This window comes from Carcharhinus amblyrhynchos, chromosome 8, assembly GCF_965287045.1.
Source record: "Carcharhinus amblyrhynchos chromosome 8, sCarAmb.v2.hapA, whole genome shotgun sequence".
In the NCBI taxonomy this organism is placed as follows: Eukaryota; Metazoa; Chordata; class Chondrichthyes; order Carcharhiniformes; family Carcharhinidae; genus Carcharhinus; species Carcharhinus amblyrhynchos.
Genome location: NC_137331.1, coordinates 10964667 through 10991301, shown reverse-complemented (window position 1 = coordinate 10991301; position 26635 = coordinate 10964667). Strand labels below are relative to the sequence as shown.

General features: G+C 41.8%; 1 protein-coding gene across 32 annotated transcripts in view; it reads left to right on the top strand.

Annotated features, from left to right (window-relative positions):
• clasp2 (cytoplasmic linker associated protein 2) overlaps window positions 1-26635 on the top strand; it is a 358037-nt gene that overhangs the window by 78572 nt on the left and 252830 nt on the right. For 24 of the 32 annotated variants that reach the window (XM_080193660.1, XM_080193667.1, XM_080193651.1 and 21 more), the window contains one exon: window positions 22587-22724. In XM_080193660.1, coding sequence (XP_080049786.1) covers window positions 22587-22724 — 138 coding nt within the window. Of the gene's footprint in view, window positions 1-22045; window positions 22197-22586; window positions 22725-26635 lie in introns of those variants that run through there. The other 8 variants (XM_080193668.1, XM_080193674.1, XM_080193672.1 and 5 more) reach the window with 3 other exon arrangements.

Genomic DNA, 26635 nt, shown 5'->3' with positions numbered 1-26635 from the left:
CTTCTCTGATATGCCTTTTGCTTTCCCAGTTTGACCTGCAACAAGGCAAGGGGCCCCTGGACAGTCCACTTTTTATAAAGGACCTCAAAAGGTGAAAACCTGGTGGATGCATGTGGCACCTCTCAGGCGAATAAAAGAAATGGCAACTACTTACCCCAATCCTTCTGTGTCCAGAAACAAACTTTGGAGCGTATTTTTGTCAGGGCCCCCAACCAGAACCCCAAGATACATTATGAAGCCAAGCCAGACCAGACCCCAACAAATTTACTGTTGCAGCACAAATATGACGATAGGATGCTTCGCTCCAGAAGTAATTCCACTGGTCAAACTAGAGCCCTTTTATTGTAAAACAAACTTCATTTAATAACACAATTTAAATATAACTCTAACAAATGAAGCATTCTTAACTGTTAACAGATGAACAATGTTTAAAAATGAAAAGTAAACAACTTTAATTTTTAACTATCGTTGTTTCTGTTCTAAATAAGCGAGATTCCTCTTATGAATGTGCAAAGCCTTTTAAATACAATTAGCCCCCATAAACACATGTGCTATAATAAATGTGGTCAATTTTCATGATTTCAGAGAAGTGCATTTTAGTGCAGCTTGTTGAACTCTAGCCTCAAGTAAACCCCAGAACTGAAAAGCTGTTTTTCTCTGCTGCAGATCTTGCTCCTTCCATTAACCACATCATTACATGATCCGCTGCACTGAAACTCACATTGCATTCCTGTAATCAAATTCCCCAGGAGAATGAAAATCCATTAAATTTATCCCAATTTAACACTAGATGGCTAAACTGAGTAATGATCCTGCTCTCCCAGCATCTGAGATGATTGTTTTTCAGACAAACCGCTTGCCAGCATAATAGAGGTCAATTTGTAAACAGTCCCTTTAAGTGTATATCCATAGCAGTAGCACACTATCGTCACATTTTTCAGTGTTTTGTTACAGTGCTCAGCAAGACCATCTGTTTGAGAATTGGTACGGGGCGGTTTGATACTGATAATGCACAGCTGGTGGTTGAGTTGCTTCATTAACTTGCCTGATCAGTAATGATTCACTTAGGTATACCAACCCCAGAGAACACAAGTGCAGGGCACTGACGATTTTGGGTGTGGCAGTTGAGCAGAGAGAAGAAGCCTTGGGGAACTAGGTTGCATAATCATATGTAGCAAGGATGTTTTAATATCTAGAACTGCTTTTTTATAATAGATGAACCGTGTCCATTGTGATGCATTGGAAAGGAGTAGAGATCACTGGCATGGAGATGGGTGGAGCTGTGATGGACTTCTGGACAGCAGATGGCTTTAGGCATTGTGGGCATGTTTTAAAGCTTATAAAAATGTCTTTTGTGTTCGTGTGGCGAAATGACCCTCTGGTAACTTTTCCCCTGACCCAGGTGACCTGCCCAAGCTATAGTATGTTCTCAGTAAAGAATGGGTGATTTGCAAGACGTCAGTACAACCGGATGTTTCCCCCTTGACGTGCAGAATGCCTCCCTCAACCAAGAATCTGTCCCTGCTTGGCTTCCGTCTGACCCCCTTCCCTGCCCTCTGCCAGAATGGTGCTAATGAGGAAACGAACTGTTGGCAATGTAGTATGTCCAATGGTTGCAACAATTGAGTTATTCAACTGTTGGAAGTCCACCAATCAGAACTGCTCCTCAGTCCTTGTAACTAACCAAACAACCCACAGAATACAAGTTCAAAAACTTGACTCAACCTATAGCAAGGAAATCTGCCAGGTACAGGGGACACTCACATTTCCCCCAGCAAGCAAGTACAATGGCAGTTATACCCTGTAGTTCAACTACAAGCAATTAACAGCTACCAATCAAAAGTGTATATTTGTTTAAAAAATTATCTGTGACGATTCACAACTGATAATTAGGGCTACTTAATGTACAGCATATGAATATAGGTGTCCATTTGAGTACATCTGCTTACTTAGCACAAACCATCTATTTCTTCGTATTTATCTCGAAACTTCCATATATATGATAAAATTATGCTTAACTAGTGATTATGTAAGCTGCAGCTGTACAGTGTTCAGTTGGATTCTTGTGTGCTCATTGTGTGAAGAAAGATTGTACAGAAGACCTCCCAGTTGCCAGTGGTAGATCAGAGTAACATATGTAGTCAGATTCTGGAAAGATGTGGGGAAAAAAGAGGGTGGTTGTTTTGGGTGATGTCAACTTCCTCCATATTGACTGGAACTCCCTTAATGTGCTGGGGGTTTGGATGGGAAGCAATTTGTTAGCTGTATCCAGGAACATTTTTTTTGAAACTGTATGTGGATAATTCAATGAGGAAAGGGGTCATTCTGAATCTGGGATTGGGAATGACCCCAGCTCTGTGATCAGTGTTTCAGTGGGGAAGCATTTTGGGAATTGAGACCATAATTCCGTAAGTTTTAGAGACTTAGGATAAGGATGAGCAGTCCTCAGGCGACGGTGTTAAACTGGGGGAATGTCAGCTATAACTGAATTACGCAAGAATTGAAGAATGTGGATTAGGAGGGACTATTTGAGGGAAAACAGACATCTGACATGTGGGAACCATTTTAAAGGCCAGTTGATTAGAGTGCAGGACAGGTGTGTTCCTAAGAAAATAAAGGACAGGATTTGGGAACCTTGGGACGACGGGAAATTGCCTGCTTAATCAAAAAAAGGGCACACGTAAGGTTTTGGCAACTAAAAATAGACAAAGCCCTTGAAGAATATAGTGAAATTAGGAAAGGGCTCAAACAATGAATTGGGAAGGGTAAAGGAGGCCATGAAATATCCTTGGTCAGCAGGGTTAAAGAGAATCCCAAGGCTTTTTATACATGAATTAGGAGCCACAGGACAGCTAGGGAAAGAATACGCCCACTTGAGGATAAAGGAGGGAGGCTCTGCGAGGAACCGGAGGAAGTGGGTGGAATCCTGACTGAGTACTTTACATTGGTATTCACCAAAGGGGCGTGAAGGATGTTGAGGTTGGGGAAGGGCTGGATTGGATCTATCCCAGGCAAGAGAGGAAATACCCGAGGCCTTAGCAGACATCTTTGGCCTTCTCTAGTCCCCTGGAACTTCGCCAGATGCAATGTTGTTTGTTTTGTTAAGAATGAGATCAGAGATAATTCAGGTAATCAGTGAGCCTGACATCAGTGGTGAGGGAGCTGTTGGACAAGATATTGAGACAGGATTTATTCACATCTGGAAGTAAATTGACTTCTTAGTGATGGGCAGTATGGTTTTGTGCAGGGACCACCAACTTGGTTGAGTTTTTTGAGATGAAAGAATGATTTGAGGGAAAGGCATGGACTTAAGGCATTTGACAAGGTCCCCTGTGAAAGGCTGGTACAAGTCTCTTGGGATCTGTGCTATGCTGGTCGGATGGATATAGAACTGCTGTGCTTGTAGAAGACAAAATAGTGGTGGAAGGGTGCTTCCACTGCTACAAATGCTATTCCATAGGGATCAGTGCTGGGACCTTTGTAGTAAATATAAATGATTTGTAGGAAAATGCAAGTGTTCTGATTAGTAATTTTGCAGATGAAGCAACAATTGTCGAAGTTGTAGTTAGTGACAAGTTTGCCTAAGCGTGCAGCAGAACATGCATAGATTCAAAAATGGCAGATGGTGTTTAGTCTGGACAAATGCAAGGTGATACATTTTGAAAGATCTAATTTGAGTGCGAATTACACAGTAAATGGCAGAACCCTTAGGAGCATTGATATGCAGAGGGATTTTGGCGCACAGGTCCACAAATCTTGCTTGCCTCCATTGACCGTGGCATTGAGTATAAAAGTTGGCAAGTTATATTACAGCTGTACAGAACTTTAAGGTTACATTATGAAATATTGTGTACAGTTCTGGTGGCCATACTACCAGAAGGTCATGGATGCTTTGGAGAGGGTGCAAAGAGGATTTACCAAGATGATGCCTGGTCTGGAGGGATATAGGTATGAGGAGAATTTGGATAAACTAGGATTGTTTTCACTGGAAAGACAGGCTGAGGAGTGACCTGATTGATAAAGGTCTATAAAATTATGAGAGGCACAGATAGGGTGGATAGTCGAGGCTTTTTCCCATGGTGGGAAGGTCAGTTATAAGAGGGCACAAGTTCAAGGTGATGGGGCGGGTGCAGGTAGTTTAAGGGAGATGAGTGGGAAATATTTTCCACACAGTGGTGGTGTTGGAACACAGTCAGTCAAGATGGTGGAAGCAGGCCATCTTAGCAATGTTCAAGGCGTATCTGATAAACACTTGAATGAGAGGCCAAGAGGAGTAGTAACTGCGTATGGGCAATAAATAGTGTCTAATTAAGGATTAGAAATTGGCACAAGGTTGATGGGCCAAAGGGCCTGTTCCTGTGCTTAATTATTCTTGGAGTTGAAGATCCTTTAGCAGCAGCAGATGTTAGTCTCAGGATGCGTCCTAGAGAGCACAGTCCTACATCACACAGGTACTTGGGATAATCTTCTTCAAAGATCACTATCCACTTCCAAACCACCTTTGCTCCAGCGCGCGTGCCCGCCCCCTCCCCCTTCTCGTTCCAGCGTGCGCGCCCTTCCCCCCCACAATAGGTTAAAGTCCAACAAATTTATGAAAATAAACCTGTTGGACTTTAACCTGGTGTTGTGGGACTTTTTACTGTGCTTACTGCCGTCCAATGCTAGCATCTCCACAGCTGGGATTGTTCAGCCACACCAAGTGGATAGTTGGGGAGAATGCGTGTCGTGGGTTTCTCATGCTATGGACAAAAGGCAAATGGCAAATAGTTTTCACAGTATTGTACATAGTTACTGTTGTTGTGTAGATTCTTTTTCCTTCCAAATCTGTACATTGAGTGCACAGTCTGCACGAATAAATGTGTGTCAGCTTTGAAAACAGTAAGAAGTCTCACAACACCAGGTTAAAGTCCAACAGGGTTATTTGGTAGCAAAAGCTTTGAAGATTTCAGCTGGAAGACTATCTGGCCAACAAGCATCCTCTGAGGACAGTGATACAGACATAATTTCTGGAACTTCAACCTGAACATTGACATCATGCAGGATTTGCCAGTGCTTGGATCTTGAAATCCTTGATGTGTTCTTACGAGAAAAGGATTTTGTTGCTTTGAATAGTCTTTGACAGCAGGAAGATGTCATTTGCATCGGTTTTTTTCTACTGTTTCCTTTCAGCCATCAAAGTCTGATGTCTCTTTAATGCCAACCCTGGATAATCTTCTTCTTTTGAAATGGCAGTGAGGATTTCATCAAGGTCAGGACAGAACTTATCCTCATACTCATTAGTCAATGGTTGGGTTTAAACACTGATTATGATGGTGCATTGGATATGGCTGATCTGTAGATTGAGTCATGCATCTTTCATTTATACAATGATCCAATTTCTGAAGGCAAAACAAACCCTGTGGGTATGTAAGTCTTTTTTTTGCAGCTGAAGATGTTTCCTTCTGCTTGTTCTTTCAGTTGCCCTCCCCTGAAAGGTAGATCTCACTAAGGGTGGCAGTATCAATTTGAAGTTTTGACAGCTCATTTGACATGACTACACTTTCGATTTCTGGATGATCACTCTTGAGATAATCCGAGTGTTTTAACATTTTAGCTTCTAAAACGTAGCTTTGTTTTCTTTTCCCAGAAAAATGGCGATCCCTCCTTGATATGATTCCCCTGCCAGGTTTCAGTGTCTTTATCAATCCCACCATGGCAATGCAAGCCCACCTGTATGTGGTCATTTCTCACTCTCAACTGGGTGGGGGCGTCTCCAGCTGCATATCAGCAATATTTGCACCTAATGAGGCAGCAAGGAAGCCATTTACACATATCCAGAGAGGCCATTGTTTGTAAGAGTTGTGGACAATTTCTTGTCTGTGTCCAGGAAGATTTTCTGCAGCACTATGTTCTAGAACAAAAAGTAGGTAATACAGTATTAGAGAGTGGATAATGAGCCAGATTTAATTATCAGCTTAATATTGTGTGCACATTTATCTAATAGCATTCATATGATAAAGTTCATGGTAAAGATAAAACAGCTACAGAGATTCTATATTTGGGCAAGGCACATTTCCAATGACTTGAGAGTACCTGCAGTAAATTGAGCCAATCTTTTAATGGATAAAGTAAAATATCAGTGGAAGTAATTTTAAAAAATAGTATTTAATGTGATCCAAAGTAAGTTAATAACGCTAAGGGTCAAGAACTCTGCCAAAAAAAATCCACAGACAACTGAAAATATAAGTGATATCTTAGTGTCCAAAGATGTATAGCTGGATAGATTAGCCATAGTAAATGTGTGGGCTTATGGAAATCGGGCAGTCGTGCGCCTGGTTAAGATGCTCTTTGAGCAATTCGTACAAATGCGATTGACCAAATGGCCTCCTTCTGTACTGTAGGGATTGTATGATTCTAAGATAAAACTAAGAAGAAAAAGCATGCAAAAGTTAGCACCAATCCTGGCAAGTGGGAAGGATAGAAGGAACAGGAAAGCGTGACAGAGCTGCGAGAAAAGGTAATAAACTTACTAAGGATATCAAAACTCGCACACAAAATTGCACTAATATTTGAAGAGCGTGGTCAAGAGAATGTCGGCCTCTTGAAAACAAGTAAGGAATTGATAGATATGCTGATTGAGTAGTTTGCTATTATTTGCTTTGGTGGAAGGGGTTGAGGTGCCAAATGTCCCAGGGAAAATAATATTGAATTTGAGACACAGATTCACCTAAATGAACATAAGCACGATAACTGAAATGAAAATAAGGCACTAAAAAATGTCAATTTCCCATGACTGTATCATTTCAATCCTCGGGTTTTTGAGGGAAGTAGGAACTGAAGACAAATTATTAACCTGGTTAGGAGAGTGTCTCATTCTCTGTCTCTGACAATGAGCATATGTTCTCAATTAGCAAGTTTTAACTTGTGATGTCCCAGAAGCATCTATGTTGGGTCCCCACCCTTTCACTACTTACCAGTAGAAAGCCATATACCCAAATTTGTTGATGCAACAGATAGACACCATTATCGGTGTAAATGGAGGCAAAGAAAATAGAATGAGCTATTGATGGATTATCTGAAAGAGATACCTAAAATGTTATCTGAGAGCCACCTTGCATTCATATATCCAAATTGCCATCAGATTTCCAAGACCAACCTCTTAGTAGGGTATAAGTAAGTAACTGTGAATCAATTGAACTTGGGTCAAATCTCAAGGTCAGATCAATTCTGATATTTTATTGTCACTTTTAATGAAACTGTTGGGTTTTAAATTATGTAACTATTTTGGCAGCTACTGTTATCTGAGGGTATTAATAATTAAGGTTACAAAGACAGTTTGAAAACATGGAATTGCCAGGCTGATTAAAAAGCTTGACATTAAGCTGCACGTCCGAGGTCATTGTCAGTAAGATTTGTATGTGACTAGATTCATTAGCTGGTTGCCAAGTTAACGTCTTCAGCTAGCGAGCATATATTTTATTTAATATATATTGAAATTATATTTAGTTCAGCTTTGCTTATAGTTCCTGGAATCATCGATTAAGTTCGTTTAATCTCATCCATTTGTCCTTTGGGACGCCAGAGTATTGAATTTCTTAATTGTTGATCTTCTGTTTCAAGGGGAAATCCAGTTTGCACGTTGGTAGCTAGATTTGGAGAAAAGCTAGATAAAATGTTGCTTTCCTTTTTCTCAGAGAAAGTTGTACATCCAAGTATTACAGTTAAACATTTGGCTAGCATAGTCTATTGTTAGGACCCTTGCTTGGTAAATTCTAACTTTTTTTATTTAAAGACATGGATGAACAGCTCACAGGACTGCTGATTATAAAAGAATATCACCTTTAATAAACAAGAATAGATCAATTGTAATATACAACTCCTTGACCCCAACTATCTAGAATCCTAGAGGTTTACAGCTTGCTCAACATATTCATGTCACCCAGTTTTTGCCACTAAGCTAGTCCCAATTTCCTGCATTTGTCCCATATCCTGTATACGCATCTTAGCCATGTAACTGTCTAAATGCTTTTTTAAAATACAAAATTGTACCTACCTCTACTACGGCCTCTGGCAGCTTGTTCCAGACACTCGCCACCCTCTGTGTAAAAAAGAAAATTGCAACTCTGAACCCTTGGGTATCTCTGTTCTGTCACCTTAAACCCATGCCCTCGAGTTTTCGACTCCCCTGCCTTTGGGAAAAGTTATTGATCTATGCCCCTTTTATTTTATACACCTCTGAAGATCACCCCTAAATGTAAAAATTTATTTAGTTAAGTCCCAGTCTATCCAGCCTCTCTTTATAAATCAAAAGATCAAGTCCGGGTTGCATTCTAGTAAATGCTTCTACCCATTGGGTAAACTGATCTATAACCATCAAACAATATGCCTTTCCTTGTACCTGTGACAATGGTCCTGTAAAATCCCTTTGTAAGTTTTCCGGTGACCCTTTAGGCCGTGGCTGATCTATCATTTTAACCCTGCACAGGCGACCTGGTCCTGCCAGGGCGTACTCAGGCATCACTGGCAGAATTTTACTATGTTTCGTACCATGCCTTTCCAATACCAGCAGTCTCTAAGTAGTTTGATCATGTTATTTCTCCCTGTATGAGCTAGTCCATGCAATACTTTTAACAAGGTTTGCTGTGCTGCTTCTGGGGCTATTATTTTTCCTTTCTCCATATTCCATTATGATCTTTCTGTCTTCCATCTTTTTCCCACTTTTCCTTCTCCTTTCATTTCATGACCTATTTTACGTCAATTACCACATTGATTTTCTATAGTTTGCCTCGACAATCTTTAGCATAATACCCGCTCTTCCTGCATACAAAACATGTTCCTTTGACTTTGAACTGGGGCTTATCCAACTGAACTGAGGTCATCTTTGGATATTTCTGTTAGTGGGCGTCCAGCTTCATAGCCCAATTCATAATTTTGCAACAATTTTGTCCTACCAGGAAACCTATAATACAAGTCAGGGCTAAACTGAATCCATCTTTAAGTAAACCCAGAAACATTTCATTATTTCTTTCATCTATCCCTCCAGCATCCTCATAAGCCCTGAACTTTCTGGCCCCATAGTCTTCAGATTCTTTGGGGCCTTGTTTAACTAAGGTTACCTTTGTCCAATTGCCTGTCCAACGTTCCGTTTAAATCTTTCTTATTTTTGCCCTTCAGTATAACCTACTGCTGTTATCCATTCTCTGCCTTGTAAGGCAGCAGGCATCATATTCCACAATGATTTGGCTAGCTTTCCTTTCACCAGTATCTTTACATCATCTAAAGTTAGACTATGAACTTCCCTAAATTCTTTCCCAAAAAGCCTAATTTTTATGGTTACAGTGTAGCAGAACTAATTTATCCAAAAGCATCTGCTTCGCCATTGCTGACAGTGGCAGTTGTTAGATAAAAACTGTGGGTGGTCCTTCCCTGCCCACATTAATTTTTATTTTAGTTTGACGTGGTGCCATCGGAGAGGATGGAGCAGCCACATTTTGGGAGGGGGATTACTGTCAACCTGTGCTATTTCCCTTAGTGCACTTTTCAAAACCTTCTCCCTTTTTCTCCCACCTCAAGGATTGGGGAGAAAGTGACCCGGTTACCAACCTCCCCATTTGTGTATTTATTTTTTCTTTCTGCACTTAGGATTTTCTGCCTATATGCCTCCCCCGGAGATGGTTTTTCATCATAGCTGCCAATATGATGGCCATTATTTTTGGCTTATTTTTCATCTACCCTTTCCACCATTCCTTCTGCTCAATGTCAGGGGTGTCTGAATCATAAGCTTTTTCTACCATTTTCTTTCCATACTCTACCACGACTGCTTGTATCAAGCTATCATCCCAACCCCACAAGAATTTTTCCGTATCTTGCATCATGCAGCCTTCATTTTCTTCACTGGAGACCTCTAGCACCCAGCTGACCATCACGCTGTTGACGCTTTCTACACTCCCTAGAGACTTCTGACACCTGGTTGATCGTTACACTTTTGTGTGGTTCCTGTTCCCCCACATGATGCCCTCGAGTTGCACAGTTCTTTGCTTCGCTAAGCAGGCTGATCCAGGAGTCCATCCCTGGTCCCCTGTATTAAGCACAGTACTACTTCTAATGTCTTTATCTATCGTGCAGTGTTTTTTTTGGTCCACTCCCCAGGTTGATCTAAAAGTCCGTCCTTGCGTAACCCCCCCGATGACTGAGTGGTAATCAAAACATACTCATCCACTTCTGGAGACACGCCATGCCACCAAATTCTTGTGACTCATCCTTGCCGACTGCACCAGTTGAAGTGGGGGTGCTAAGTATTGAGCTGAACCCAGCTAAACACACAGACTAGCAAATGATAGTGTGCTGGTTAAAGACCAACACGTGCTGGGAGAAATGTAGCGAGACATGCCAACTCCTTTCTGAAGTTTGTAATGTAATGGCAAAATGGTTATACTTTTCAAAACTTCAGTTCTCCTGCCTACCCTGTCATCCTAACTGGAGCTTCCAATCGCATTAGTGCGCATTGTTTACCCTGGCCAATTGCATCCTACCCTCTAGCAGAGTTAGGAGTTCATTGTCCTACAGGACCCGAAGTTCCTACCCACTGTGGCTAAGCAATCTCACTTACATAAATCCGTAAAGTTCGAAGGTTGCTTTCCCACTGAGCCACACAGTTGAAAACGTGATGTTCCCACAGTCTCGTTCTGCCGTATTATCAGTAAGAATTTAATATTTTAATCAATGGAATCAAATACTTTATATACTTTGTGAATACTTTTGTTCGTTTAACAGAGTGAGAAAATTTGGATTTTCCACGACTTTTCTGATAACGTAGCTGTATTTTGTGGCTTATTGTTCCTTAATGTGCTCTGTCTAGTTTACTCGTCCCATCATGCTTCAGGGCAGTTTGCATTTTGGTCAAGGTGCACAACACATTTAAAAATACTTGTTTAAAGCTAAAATATGTGTTTAATTTCAATAGCAGTAGGTTTGTGAGTGCCTATGCAAGTAGAATCCTTGTCTAAAGTAAGTATAAGGCACATTGTAGTCCTTATTCTAAGTTAATTTCCTCTGCTTTGTAATCATTAGTTTTTAAAATCCTGGGGTTTTTTTGAACCCCTCTAACAACAAATATATAAATATTTATAAGGATAACACAAGTTACAAACGTTACATTATTGTTCTCCAATAATTACACAGTCCTTGTCAACCAAAAAGTGAAATATGGTCAGACACACCATTCTTGGAATCCAAGTGACAGATGCCACCCAATAGCCCTCTGTGGGCTTCTCATCAAATTCTCCCCGATGCTTGTCATAGGGAACGAACTGGCCTATCTGGAGTTCCTGGCTTTCAGACAAGGATTCTTAAATTCCACTCAACACTCTTGGAATCTTAACCTAAGAACATAAGAAATAGGAGCAGGAGGCCCTTCAAGCCTGCCTTGCCATTCAGTAAGATCATGGCTGATCTGAAGTGGATCAGTTCCACTTTCCTGCTTACTCCCCATAACCCTCAATTCCCCTGTCTATCAGAAACCTATCTACCCATGACTTAAATATATTCAACGGGGTAGCCTCCACCACTTCAACGGGCAGAGAATTCCAGAGATTCACCACCCTTTGAAGAAGTTCCTCCTCAACTCTGATCTAAACTGCACCTTATCAGGAGGCTGTGCCCTCTAGTCCTGCTATCCTTTCTAAGTGGGAAGAATCTCTCTACCTCTACCCTATCTATCCCCTTCATTTATCTTATATGTCTCTATGAGATCCCCCCCCTCAGCCTTCTAAACTCTAACGATTACAGACCCAGTGTATTCAGCCTCTCTTCATAGGCTAACCCCCTCATCTCCGGTATCAGCCCAGTGAACCTTCTCTGCCCTCCCTCCAAGGCCAATATATCCTTGCGCAAGTGCGGCAACCAAAACTGCACACAGTACTCCAGCTGCGGCCTCACCAGTACCCTGTACAGTTGCAGCAAGACCTCCCTACTTTTATATTCTATCCCCCCTCTTTATAAAGGCCAACATTCCATTCGCCTTCTTGATCACCTGCTGCACCTGCAGACTGGGTTTTTGCAATTCGTGCACAAGGACCCTCATGTCCCTCTGCAGCGTAGCATGCTTCAGCTTTTCGCCTTTTAAATAATAATGCTTCCTACTAGTATTTCTACCAAAGTGGATAACCTCGCACTTGCTAACATTATACTCCATCTGCCAGGTCCTCGCCCACTCGCTCAGCCTATCCAGATCTCTCTGCAGACTTTCCACACCCTCAATGCAATCTTCTCCCAAACAACGTTTTCTCTCAGATGCTTTCATTAAGAATCTACTGTGAGAATTTCAACCTCCTTTTGGTATTCCTCTGCCTTGGATTGCCACGTGAACTCAAGCTATCACAAAATTTCTCGGGTACCCAGCCATGCCAGGAGAACACTACTGCTTTAAAGGCTGTATTAAGGTCAAATATATTTATTTAGTTCATTCTTAACCAAGCACAGGATCTCTAAACCTCAAGAAGGTTTGGTAACTCCAGATGAACCATGAAGCAAGCACACCTCCACCCTGCCATTAAGATGTCAGGTGATTTGTCTTTCCATTTACTTCTCAGCTTTCAATAGCAAAGGAACTTTGGAAATTTTTGTGTTTTGCTCAGATTTTCTGGAAGGATAGAGGCTTGGTCCATTGTAATAGCGCAGATGTTGAATGGCCCAGAAGAGAGAGAAAATTATGGAATACGTGACTTGTACCATTTAATTATGCCACTCCAAATTTTTGAGGTTTTGTGATGCTCTGCCATAAGAAGTTAGGTAATTATCATTGCTCACCCTCTGTTAAAATCAGTGATTTTCTTACATTCAAGGTGCTGCCACTTGGGTTTAAAAATTCAAGTCAAAGAGGCTTGCCAATGACATCATTTCGTACCTGAACACGAGTATGAGCAACAAGGAGTTGAAGTTAAGACAGTCTGAATGGAGAAACTCAACTGCAAAACTGCAGCTGTGGCACTTGTCATTGACAGCACAATTCCAGTTCAGCGTTTCTGAACAGGCAAATTGTCTTTGTCAGAATTCAATTGTTGTATCATAGTGTTGACGAGTAATCATTCTCATAGGGCAGTACGTCCAAAGTCATGCAAGAACTTCATAAGTATATTCTGAAAACGTGCTTCAGGAACGTATTCTGGGTACTTCAATGGTATTCACGCTCCCTTGAAATATTCACTTTTTTTTTTCAATTATCTTTGCAGCACAGTATTTATTTCAACTGATAGACTAGTTAGCTGATAACTGTTTTATTGCACAAGTAAAATCCATAGCATGTGCTATTGAAATCCATTGATAGTTGTCAGCTGCGGGGGAGGGGGAGCTTGCATCTGATTATTTTAATGTTCCATTGCTCTGAATGGACGACAAATCTTGATAGGCACATGAATGTTATCTGATCACTTGTCTTCCCATCATCTTGAAATTTGAATTGTTTTGTGGCATGGAAGGAAGCCATTGTGGTCTCTATTTTTCAAATATTTTGGTTGACAGCTAATGGAATACAGATCTCTGAATCATGGATCCTTCCTAAATTTACAAGCCCAGTAAATGTTCATGTCTGCTGACATTTTATTAATCTAGTAACAATGATATTTACAAAGTAATAAAGAAATGTGACAAATGTGCAACTTCCCTGCACATTGCTATGAAGTTTATGCATGTTTTCGGTGATTAAAAAACACATTTAACCGGATCTCAATATCATCTAAAGCAAGGATAAGAATTGGGTTTCATTTTACTGATACAAAACACACAATTTGCATTCTAAAACAAACAGATTTGGATGTTCAGATTATCAGAATTCCTGTTTGAATGTTGCTTTGTGGTTACAGTGTGTTTTTGCTTTGCTGGTGTTTTTCATGCTTTCTCGTTGCCTGAAGGTGATGAAGCAGGTTTTTCATAAGGCATTTTCTTTAGAAATCAATATTATAGGGAATATCAGGAAAAAATATGTGAGTAATAGAATGGTTACAACACAGAAGGAGGTCATTTGTTCCACAGTGTCCATACCAGCTTTTCATAAGTGCCATCCACCTTGTCTTTTCTGCCCTGCGATATTTTTCTTTTCAGATAATTATGCAATTCTGTTTCAATGGCCTTTATTGAATATGCCTCCTCTACACTCTCTGGAAATCCCATACAGATCCTAAATCCTTGCTGTGTTGAAAAAAAGTTTTTCAGAACATAAGAAATAGGAGCAGGAGTAGGCCATCTAGCCCTTCGAGCCTGCCCCGCCGCTCAATAAGATCATGGCTGATCTGAAGTGGATCAGTTCCACTTTCCCGCTTTCTCCCCATGACCCTTAATTCCCTTGTCTGCCAAAAACCTATCTACCCATAACTTAAGTATATTTAGCAAGGTAGCCTCCACCACTTCAACGGGCAGAGAATTCCAGAGGTTCACCACCCTGAGTGAAGAAGTTCCTCCTCAACTCCATTCTCAACTGCCCCCCCCCAATCTTGAGGCTGTGCCCTCTAGTCCTGCTGTCCTTTCTGAGCGGGAAGAATCTCTCTACCTCTACCCTATCCATCCCTTTCATTATCTTATATGTCTCCATAGGATCCCCCCTCATCCTTCTAAACTCCAACGAGTACAGACCCAGTCTATTTAGTCTCTCTTCATAGTTCAACCCCCTCATCTCCGGTATCAGCTGAGTGAACCACCTCTGCACTCCCTCCAAGGCCAAAATATCCTTGCGCAAGTGCGGCGACCAAAACTGCACACAGTACTCCAGCTGCGGCCTCACCAGTGCCCTGTACAGTTGCAGCAAGACCTCCCTGCTTTAATATTCTATCCCCCTCGCTATAAAGGCCAACATTCCATTCGCCTTCTTGATCACCTGCTGAACCTGCAGACTGGATTTTTGCGACTCATGCACAAGAACCCCCAGGTCCTTCTGCACTGTAGCATGCTGCAGCTTTTCGCCCTTTAAATAGTAATCCCTCCTACTATTATTTCTGCCAAAGTGGATAACCTCACACTTGCTGACATTGTACTCCATCTGCCAGGTCCTCGCCCACTCGCTCAGCCTATCCAGATCCCTGGCAGACTTTCCACACCCTCTGCACAATTTGCTTTTCCACTCATCTTTGTGTCATCAGCAAATTTCGTTACCCTACACTCAGCTCCCTCCTCCAGATCATCGATATAAATGGTAAATAGCTGAGGTCCCAGCACCGATCCCTGCGGCACCCCACTAGTCACCAACCGCCAATCAGAATAGCACCCATTGATACCAACTCTCTGCCTCCTATTAGACAACCAATCCTCAATCCACGCTAACACCTTACTGCCAACTCCATGCCCCCTAACCTTCAGAAGCAACCTTTTGTGCGGCACCTTATCAAAGGCCTTTTGAAAATCGAGAAACACTACATCCACTGGTTCCCCTCTGTCTACCGCACTAGTTACATCCTCATAGAAATCCAATAAGTTCGTCAAACACGACTTCCCCTTAACGAATCCGTGCTGCGTCTGCTCTATCAAACCATTCTTTTCTAGGTGCCTCACTATTTCTTCTTTGTTGACGGATTCAAGCATTTTTCCAACTACAGACATTAAACTAACTGGCCTATAATTCCCTGCCTTTTGCCTGCTACCTTTTTTAAACAGCGGCGTAACGTTAGCCGTTTTCCAATCTTCTGGAACTTTCCCGGAATCCAGCGAAGTTTGGTAAATAATCACTAAGGCATCTACTATCACCTCTGCCATTTCCTTCAGAACCCTGGGATGCATTCCATTCGGTCCTGGGGACTTGTCCACCATCAATCCCGTTAGTCTATCAAGCACTACCTCCCTAGTGACAGTAATCGCATTTCCTTGCGTCACCGTTGCCTCTTTTGCATGTCTCCTTTCTATCCACTCTAGTCAGACTCTTCATAATTTGAGCATTGTTTCAAATTTCCTTTTAATACTTTTCTCAGTGTAATTGCTCAGTTTCCCCAATCTGTCCACACTCCTGCACCGTTCTCATGAATCATCTCTGCACCCTCTCTGATGTTTTCACAGCCTTCCTAAAGTGTGCTGCACCAACCTGGACATTGTATCCCAGTTGTGGCTGAACCAGTCTTTTGAACAGCTTGTCATAACTTCCTTAGTGTAGTCAATCAATTAATCTATTGGTGATATGTTTATTTGTCAAAAGCTTGAAGATTGCATAACAAAGGGGTAGGGCCGTGTTCTGTAGAAATTCCTGTATATGAATGACAGCAGGAGTTGTTGTAGCAAGTTGTCATTTCAGCCCAATTTAGTGTAGCCCAGTTTGTGCCCTTGATTTTAAGGCTCTGGCCTTATTTGCATCTTTCCTTGTGAGAGCAACAATCTTCAGCTGTCTCAATCCCCCCTCTCAAACTCCTTTTCTAAACTCCTCTGCCATCTTACTTTAAGAGCCATTTCAAAATTTATTTCTCAGCCAAACTTTGAGACATCATTACTAATGTTCAGAATTTAGGTCAGGTATATTGTATTTTCAGAAGGTCTCTGGATGTGGATGTATAGAGCCAGGAGTTTCCAGGCTGAGAAGTTTGAATACTGTGACTTAGAATTGGTTTTAGAAGGTCTTGTGGCGTAGTGGTAGAGTCTCTCTTTCTGGGCCAGAAATTACAGTTTCAAGCCCCAGTTCTGGATGTGATAACCTTGGAACATACATTGATATTGATGATCAACCTGTAAATCCTTCAAATATGACCAACGGTAGGTAGTAAAAGTGGGAGGATTTCCTGATCAGCCATACTTGAAAAAAGCAATGGAAAATCACTCCAGTACTTTGCCAAGCATTGTCATGGATAAATGTAATTTAAGTTCATGGTTGCCGATCTCCTTTGGGCATGGTATCAGAAGGTGGGGAAGGAGAAAAGTTTTCAAGTTTATTTGTTAGTCACCATTAAGGCTTATGTTAACACTGCAATGAAGTTGACGTGAAATTTCCCTAGCCGCCACACTTCAGTGCCTTTTGGGGTCATGGCAGCGAACTAGCATGTCTTTTTCAGACTGTGGGAGGAAACCAGAGCACCTGGAGGGAACCCACACAGATACTGGGAGAACATGCAAACTCCATGCAGATGATGACCGAAGCTGGGAATCAAACCCTCGTACTGTGAAGGAGCAGTGTTAACCACTGTGTCGTCCCATGGTGGCACAGTTTTGGCATGGAATTGGTTTGATGTAGATGTTTCTGAACAGAAGGTGCTTGAATATAGTCTTATGAAACTCTGGTGCTGCTTTAAATGGTTTCACACTGAATTTTATGGATGTATTGTGTCTCTTCGTTGAGCTAATGAGAATACTGCAGAAGCTCAGGTTTGATTTTATGCTGATAACTGACTGTGAGCTGAAAAAATCCCTAAGGCTGACTTTGATTCACAAGATTCCACCTCCAGCTGTAATTCTGCGGTAATCCAAAACTCTTCTGCCTGTGTTCAAACTCTGACCAAGCCCTGTTCTCCTATCACCACCACCCCATGCTTGTTAATCTAAATTATCTCCTGGTTGACAATGCCTGGACTTTAAAGTTCCCACCCTTGTTTTCAAATCTCTTATTGGCTTGTCCCTCCCTCTCTCTCTTATCTTCTCCAGCTGCAAGCACTCGGAACGTTCCTGCTCCGCTAATAATGACATCTTGTCATTTCCAAGTTATAATTGTTCTGCTGTTGGTGGTTATACCTTCAATAGTCTCTGCCCCAAGCTCCGGAATCCCTTCTTTACTTTTGGCTGTTTCTTTACCTGGCTTTCCTCCTTTAAGATGCTCTTCAAAATTTTATTTTTTAACCAAGCTTTTGGGTGTCTTGACTTCTAATGCCACTGTGGCTTGTGTTTTTTTGTTTCATAATGCTCCTGTTAAGTGTTTTGGATGTCTCATTTTATTAAAGACACCATAACAATCGTATCTTTGTTGTTAGGTAACTCTGGGATAGCTTCATAAGACACCTTGAGGTAAACCTAGTAGTCTTTAAGAAAATAGGTTAATCTGAGGAATACTTGGCTCTAAACCATCAAAACAAAATTGCTATTTTAAAAGATAAAGTTTAAAGACATAAATCTGTCTTGCTGGCATTTTTCCCAGTGATTATCTCAATGGAAGGAAAAATGTGAATCCGTTCTTTTGCTCCCAACTTCTCTTTCCAAAGGGTACCTGTGATTGTTATATTTTCATTATTGGTGGCAGCATGTTGGAACCTTCCATAACTCTGACATGCTTGCAAAGCCATGTTTTCTTCTTTTGACAGTTTTTGGCCTCTGAGGCATCTGGATGTTAAGGGCAATTGCACTCTCATTGCTATCCCATCTGAAATTAATTCAGTAAAGTCTATGTATCAGTTCAGTGTTTTTTTTTATTTGCTGGGCTGCCTCCTACTTTAATTGTCCAGCACCTTTCGCAACTGAATGTGGAAAGACTGCAGCAGAGCTGAGATTTGAACTGTTGGTTCTGGGAGCACTAAGTTCTATCTATTGCACGCTGTTTAAGCCGTTTGTCACTCAAGAAGTCCTGCATTGTTGCTTCACCAAGTTGATGTGTTTAGTTATGCCTGGTGCTGCTCCTGACATGCCCTCCAGCAGACTTTATTGAATTAGGATTGCTGTGCCAGTTTGATGGTGTAGTAAAGTAGGGATATTCTGAGCTGTGATGCAGCTTATGGTTGTGTACAATTCCACAGCTGATGATGATCCAGAATGCCTCATGGGTGTCCAATGTAGAGTTGCTAGATCTGATTGCAGACTATCTCATTTAGTACATTAGTAGTGCCACACAACATGATGATAGAAATCCTCAATGTGAAGATGGGACTTGGTCTCCACAAAGATTGTGCAGTGGTCACTCCTCTCAATGCTTTCATGGACAGATACATCAGTGACAGGTGGATTGGTGAGGATGGGGTTCAAGTAGGTTTTCCTTTGAAAACCTGCTGCCAACCCATCCTAGCAGATGTATCCTTTAGGACTCTGCCTGCTCGGTCAGTATAGGTGCTCCTGAGCCACTTTTGACATTGGAGCCTCCACCCAGAGTTCATTCTGTAGCCTTGCCACTTACAGTGCTTCTTTCAAATGGTGTTCAATATGGCATAGTACTGATTAATTAGCTGAGGTGGGGGAGGGGACAGTAAGTGGTAACCAGCAGGAGATCTCCTCGTCCATTTTTGACGTCATGACAGGAATCATCATGGGGTCCAGAGTTAATGTTGAGAATACCAAGGGCAACTACCTCATGATGGTATACCACTGTGCCGCCATCTCTGGTGGGTCTGCCCTCTTAGTTGGACAGCACATAGCTGGGGATGGTAGTGTTGATATCTGCGACATTCAGAAATATAATTCCATGAATTGTCTGTTGGATAGCACTCCCAATTTTCGCACAATCCTCCAGATGTTAACAGAGGTGGGTGTGTCGTCATTTCCAGTGCCTAGATTGATGCTGAGTGGTCAGTTCAGTTTCATTCCTTTATTGGATGTTGTAATGGTTTGATGGAACTGTGCTTGTTCGGTGGGCCATTTCAGATAGCATTTAAGAGTGACCACATTGATATGGGTCGGTAGACCAGATCAGGTAAGGACAGCAGATTCACGGAATCTCTACAGTGCAGGAGGAGGCCATGTGGCTCATTGAATCTGCACTGGCACTCTGAAAAGGCATTCTACCATTGCACTTTTTCGTCAGATAACAATCCAATTCCATTTTGAATACCATGATTGAATCTGCCTCCACCATTCTCCTCAGGAAGTTAATTCCAGACTCCAACCACCCTTGGATGGAAAAAAATGCTCTTACAACTTTTGGTTCCTTTGTTTAGTTTTGAACTTGTCCTTTTTAGTTCTTGATGCTCTCCTGGGAAGAAACAGTTTCTTTACTCTGTCCTTACCACTTAGGATCTTGAATACCTCTATCAAGTCTCCCCTCAGCCATCTTTCTGTCAAGGAAAAAGACGGAATCTATCCTAACTACAGTCGTTTATCCCTGGAATTATTCTTATGAATCTCCTGTGTACACATTCCAATGCCTTTACATCCTTCCTCAAGTATGGCACCCAGTACTGAACACATTGAGCCAGATGAGGTCTAACCAATGTCTTCAACAAATTTATATTTGTTACCAAATATTAACCATATTAAAGGAGGTTTTTTCCAATTTACAGCAGTCTACTTGACAACTCAAAAAATGCATATCACAGTCCTTCCCTCAAGGGCATTAGTAAACTAGATGGGTTTTTACAACAATGGACAGTGGTTTCATGGTCACTACAACTGAGACTAGCTTTTTAATGCCACATTTATTAATAATTGAATTTAAGTCTTAGCTGTAGTGGGATTTGAACCGATGTAACTAGTCCAGTGAGGATAGCATTGCCTCCTCTTTTCTGGTTTGTTGTAGTTCAGTTGCTCACCAATCCTATATTAAGGAATATTGAAGTTGATGAATGAGAACCAATGTTATTTGAAAGGTTTTGAATTAGCATTACATTTTATGCAAAATACGTTCTTAAAAATACAAAAGTTGTATGTTCTGTCATTGCTAAATTTGTTACTATTTGAATTTATGAAGACTTCTAGCATTCATTTCATTACAGTATTTTTGTATTCTGTATCATTCTTTGTGTCACTGAAACAGGCTAAGCATGCAGAAATCAACAACAAAAACCACTGCTTTCGATACTTACACTTTCAGTACTTAATAAGATTGTATTTCCACTCTTCCCATTTGTGCTCCATTATCTCTGATGTCCTCCCTCCAAGGACTTATTCTTGCAGCACTTTTTTCCCCCCCGCCCCCTCCACCAGTCCCTTTATCTACCTGCTGTTGCTTGCCAATATCACCCAAAAGCAGAGTGTTAGATTTCACATGTATGTTGACCACATCCAACTCTATCTCACCACCATATCTTTCAACTCCTCCACTGTTGCTAAATTATCAGAATGTTTATCCAACTTCGAGAACCAAATGAGCAGAAATTTCCTTCTGTTAAATATTGGGAACGCTGAAGCCATTGTTTTGAGACCAAAACTCTGCTGCCTGTGCCTTTTAACTCGCAGTAAGTCATAGTTACCATCACCCCCGTGCTTGCTGACCTACACTGACTTCTTGTCAAGCAGCATTTTGATTTTAAAAATTTCATCCATTTCTCAAATCCCTCCATGACTTTCTCTTCCCTATCTTTGCAATCTTCTCCTGCCTCTCAACTCTTGGATATCTATGCACATTGCCTCTTGAACAAACATGGTCTTAGCCACTCCACCATTGGTATGTGTGTCTTCAACTGCCAAGGTTGGAAATTCTGGAATTCCCTCTTTGCCTGTATCTTGCTTTCCTTCTTTCAGATGCCCCTGAAAACCTATCTCTTTGCCCAAGTTGTTGGTCATCTGACCTAATATCGCTGCAGCTCAGTGTCATAGCATATTTAATAATTTCCTTGTACAGTGTCTTGGGATGTTTCAGTATGTTAAGTGATTTTAGAAGGCTACGTTTTTTGTGGTATTACTGTATTGAGCTTTAAGGAATGATCGGATACAGAACGACAGCACTGGGCCTCGCCCAGTTCATTGGCATTCATTAATTCAACTCAGCTTAGGCAATGCTGAACCCGTAGCAGTTAAGTCAGCAGAGCTGTGCTCTCAGCCAACAAATAAAAGATCTTTTCAAAGGCGCAGACAGCAATACTGTACTTAGTACCATGCAATATTTATTAGTTAAAATCAAAAACCTTTTCCAGCTTAATGTACAAAACGAAAGGTGCTCAACTAAAGATGTTTTGTTACTGATTATTTAAATAGAGTTAGCTGTGCAATTCAAAGAAGGTAAACAAAATAAGATGTAAAAAAAAATACAGATTCTATCGTGTTCAGGTCAGCTGAGCAGGATGAATCTCGTGGAATCTGCAATAAAGAAATTGCAGTTGTGTATGAGAATAGGATTTATATGCATGAGGAGTTTTCACCTCCTATCTGGCACTGGCTGTACGGAATGATGTCATCTTTTAGCTGATTGGTTGTTGAGCACCTAGTGAAGGGAGAAAGGGTAAAGATGCCGGAATAAGCCTCTGTTGTATTCATGGCGAGTATTTTGAGATGGGGACCTGAATTGATTGTTGAAAATTGACATAAACTTGGTCATGTGACCTATTGGGAGCTGCTTGCATGAGAGGAATTGACAGCGTTTTTTAAAAAAGGAATGAGACGGCTGATTTGCAAGAGGATCTGTGCCTGTAAGTTGCAGAATCTGGATGGAAAAGGCAGAAAGCTAGTGACACAAAGTGGGAGGATGTGTAGGCTGGAGCACAGACAAAAGCAGCAGAAACAAGGATTTGCTTCACAAATGCATTTTGGCATTTAAAATAGGATTTGAAATGTCAGTAGAATAGAATGGTGTGCAGATTTATTCCAGTCTAGGTTGAAGTGCTTGATACATGGGACATCAAAGACTAGGTTAATGCTACTCCGCCAGGGTGGGTATTTTTTTCATTTTCACTTTACAGTCACAATTGTCATGGAGATTGAAAATCATAGTAATGGTGATTGGTATTTTTCTTTAATGAAAACTAGAAATAACTGTTTTCAATGTAACTTGAATATTTTTGTGCATTTTTTGTTTAAAGACAAAAGCTTTGATGATGAGGACTCTGTGGATGGAAACAGACCATCAGCCAGTTCCACATTTAAGGTATCTGCAAAGAAAATGGGAAGTGCAAGCATGGGCGGCAAAAGATCAGCTTCTGCACCCGGATCTAAATCAGGTAATGTATAACTGATTTTTTTAAAATTGAATTTAATAACATGATTTATCTTGCAAATACTGATTTAATTGGCATGATTACTGAACAGACCGTTTATATTTCACGTGGTTGAATGTTAAATGCAACTGAAGCTCAGTTCAAGGGCAACTCGGAATTGGCAATAAATGCTGGCCCAGCTAGCAATGCCCACATCCCATGAATGAATTAAAAAAATTCTTCTGAAAACAGATGAAAGGGCAAATAATCATCTTTTCATTTTATTTTTCTGAAAATATTTTCTTATGAGTTATTTGAATACAGAGATGACTTTCTCATGGATAGATGTTTGGAAACATTGATTTTTAGTCTTGTTTGTAATGTATTTAGAAACTGTTCAGTTTACTAACGAGCTGCAAACTTGCTGAACCTTAAGATGCGGACAGCACGGTAGCACAATGGTTAGCACTGCTGCTTCACAGCTCTAGGGACCTGGGTTCAATTCCCAGCTTGGGTCACTGTCTGTGTGGAGTTTGCACATTCTCCTCGTGTCTGCGTGGATTTCCTCCAGGTGCTCCGGTTCCCTCCCACAGTCCAAAGATGTGAGGGTTAGGTTGATTGACCATGCTAAAAATTGTCCCTTAGAGTCGTTAGATGCATAGGTTAGAGGGATTAGTGGGTAAATATGTAGGGATATGGGGGGTAGGGCCTGGGTGGGATTGTGGTCGGTGCAGACTCGATGGGCTGAATGGCCTCCTGCACTGTAGGATTTCTTTGTGTTGTCTGCTAAATTGTACTCTTGTACCAAATTAATAATGCAGTGTTGGCTAAAAAAAAAAGAAAATGCAGGGGTATTTTTAATTTAAAATGCTGCCATTTCATGGATTTTTTAAAAAATGTATATTTTCCTGTTGTTTCTTATGACTCTCGAGTAATGTTTCTCTCCTTACCAGGTCACATCAATGATTAATTCAGACAGCATCTTTGTATGTCTTGAGTGGTTGCGCAGTAGGGAATGTTAAGCTTAACTCCAAACTAGCCTAGGGACCACTCTGGGCCCTGTTGGCCCCATGCCAGTATACTGCAAGCTGGAAAATATGCACTGTGCCCAGAGTTAGCGGGCATCTGGATGATTTTTATAGCAAGACATGTGTAACCTTGGCACTCTGGAACCAGCCCAGCCTGGTAAAGCATGTTTTAGGTGTACACATTTGCATGGTTTCCTTGGTCATCAAATGCAGTGTCCTTCAGTTGGTGTGTTCAGTCTGTAACGACTGGGGAAGTGGTTTCAAAGAAGTCACGCCAAAAGTAAGCCACAGGAACAGTAGGTTTATTTGAAGGTCTGTACACCCCACGCTCTAGCCCTCGAGTGGCTCTAGGGGCAGTATCCTGCGCAGGTCAGCTCAACCTGTAGGTCAACTGATCCGTCATCTTAAAGGGCTATGCCCTCATGCATAATACTCCTCCCTTTTAAATCACAAACCCAGTCACAATAAACTATTTGCATACATGATCAAAATAGCAATCCCTACCCAGTAATACTAATTAACTATTTACACATTACAGACAGTAATAATATTCATTTGATATTAAATAGACATGATCAACCGGTTTGCTGGGATTGCACTTCAGTCCTTTTCCTATGATCGAGCCGCTGATAATTCTTCCATGCACACCTCCTCATTCACTATTACTGTTGTTCGTGAAGGTGTAGCCATGTATATCTCGCTTCCTTCCACTGGCCCCTCTGCTGTTTCCGTCTGAACTGTCTTCATCTCTCTTGCTGGTGTCCCCAGTCCTTGATTGGGTGTTTTCAGTAATTGGTCTGCATACCTATGTCACAGCAGTTCATCTTGAGTCTTCGCAGTGTAGGACAACGGTCCAGTTTTTGCTTGTATTACTGTCTGCTGGAACCCACTTCCGCTCTGGCACACAGTTCCTCACTAGGACTACTTTGTCCTTTTCAGAGATTCAGTTTTGCATGTTTGGCTTGTCGGTCCATCTGCCTGTCTTGACTCTTCTCCACCACTCGCCTGGTCTGGCCGCAGTAAATAGAACATTGTAACAGCTGCTTCATCAATGACCTCCCCTCCATCATAAGGTCAGAAGTGGGGATGCTCGCCGATGCTTTTGCACAATGTTCAGCACCATTCGTGACTCCTCAAATACTGAGCAGCCCATGTTCAAATACAACAAGACCTGGATGTTATCCAGGCTTGGGATGACAAGTGGCCAGTAACATTCATGCCATGCAGATGCCAGGTAATGACATTCAGCAATAAGAGACACTCCAACCACTGCCCCTTGACATTCAATAGTGTGACCATCACTGAATCCCCCCCGCCCCCCCCAAACGACGTCTTTGAGATTACCATTGACCACAATCTCAACTGGACTCGTCACATTAACACAGTGGCTACAAGTGCATGTCAGAGGCTAGGAATACTGCAGCAAGTAACTCCCCTCCTGACTCTTCAAAGCCTATCTACCATCTACAAGGGGTGGATGAAATACTCCCCACTTGCCTGGATGGGTGCAGCTCCAACAACACTCAGAAGCTTGACAGCATTCAGAACAAAGCAGCCCAGTTGATTGGCAGCATACCTACAAACATTTAATCCCTCCACCGACGCTGAGTAGCAGCAGCGTGTATACTATCTACAAGATGCACTGCAGCAATTCACCTTAGCACCTTCCAAACCTACGAACACTTCCCTCAAAGGACAAGGGCAGCAGATAAATGGGAACACCACCACCTGCAAGTTCCCCTCCAAGCCACCCACCACCCTGACTTGGAAATATATTGCCATTGCTTTGCAGTCACTGGGTCAAAATCCTGGAATTCCCTCCCTAATGGCATTGTGGGTCAACCCACAGAACATGGACTGCAGCGATTCAAGAAGGTGGCTCACCTTCTCAAGGGCAACTCAGGATGGGCAATAAATGCTGGCCAGCCAGTGAGCGATGCCCATATCCCATGAATGAATTAAAAAAACTGCCTACCCATCATCAGTGACGCTGAGGAGCATTTTGTTGTTGCATGCAGTATGTTTCTATACATATTTAAAAATTAGTTCACCCTTCATCCCAATAACCCTTCCCCCTTTGCCATCTCCAGGGGTGTTATACAACTGCACAAATTGCTCATCTAGACCATTCATTGACAGATGATATACTTTACATGCTGAATGCCATGCAGTTCCATGTACTCTTTAAATTTTCACGACACAAACTGCAGACCTTTGTCACTCATTACTTCCTCCAGATACCTGCAACTGGCAAACGTTGGCCAGTCTGTCCAGGGTCACCACCGTGGTGGTAGTTTTCATGCACATCACCTCCAGCGACTTAAAGTATGCATCTATGGCCATGAATAACATGTTTACCACTGGCCCAATGAAATCAAAATGGATGTGTCCCCACCCTCATTTTGGGCATACCCAAGGATGTAATGGTGATGCTGGTGGTGATTTCTGAATTTGGACATACAGTACACATGCTCCTGGTTCCACTATGTTGGCATCAATGTTTGGCCACCTGACACAACTCCTCACCACCTCCTTCATCTGTACTATCCCGGGGTGCCCCTGGTGCAGCTGCTCCGGCACCTTCTTTCTCAATGCAGTCAGGATAACAACCTGCATACCCCACAACAAGCAACTGTCCTGTACCAACATTTCCCACTGTCGGTTCAAATAGGGCCTCAACTGTGAGTCTGACTTGTGAGAAGTTGATTTTTGATTTGATTTTATTATTGTCACGTGTATTATTATTCAGTGAAAAGCATTGTTTCTTGCGTGTTATACTGATTAAGGCACACTCTTCAAAAAGATGGAAAGGAATGCAGAGTGTAGTGCTACAGTCAGAGCTTGGGTGCAGAGAAAGATAACTTGGTGTGAAGGAGGCCCACTCAAATGATGGCAACGGGGAAGAAG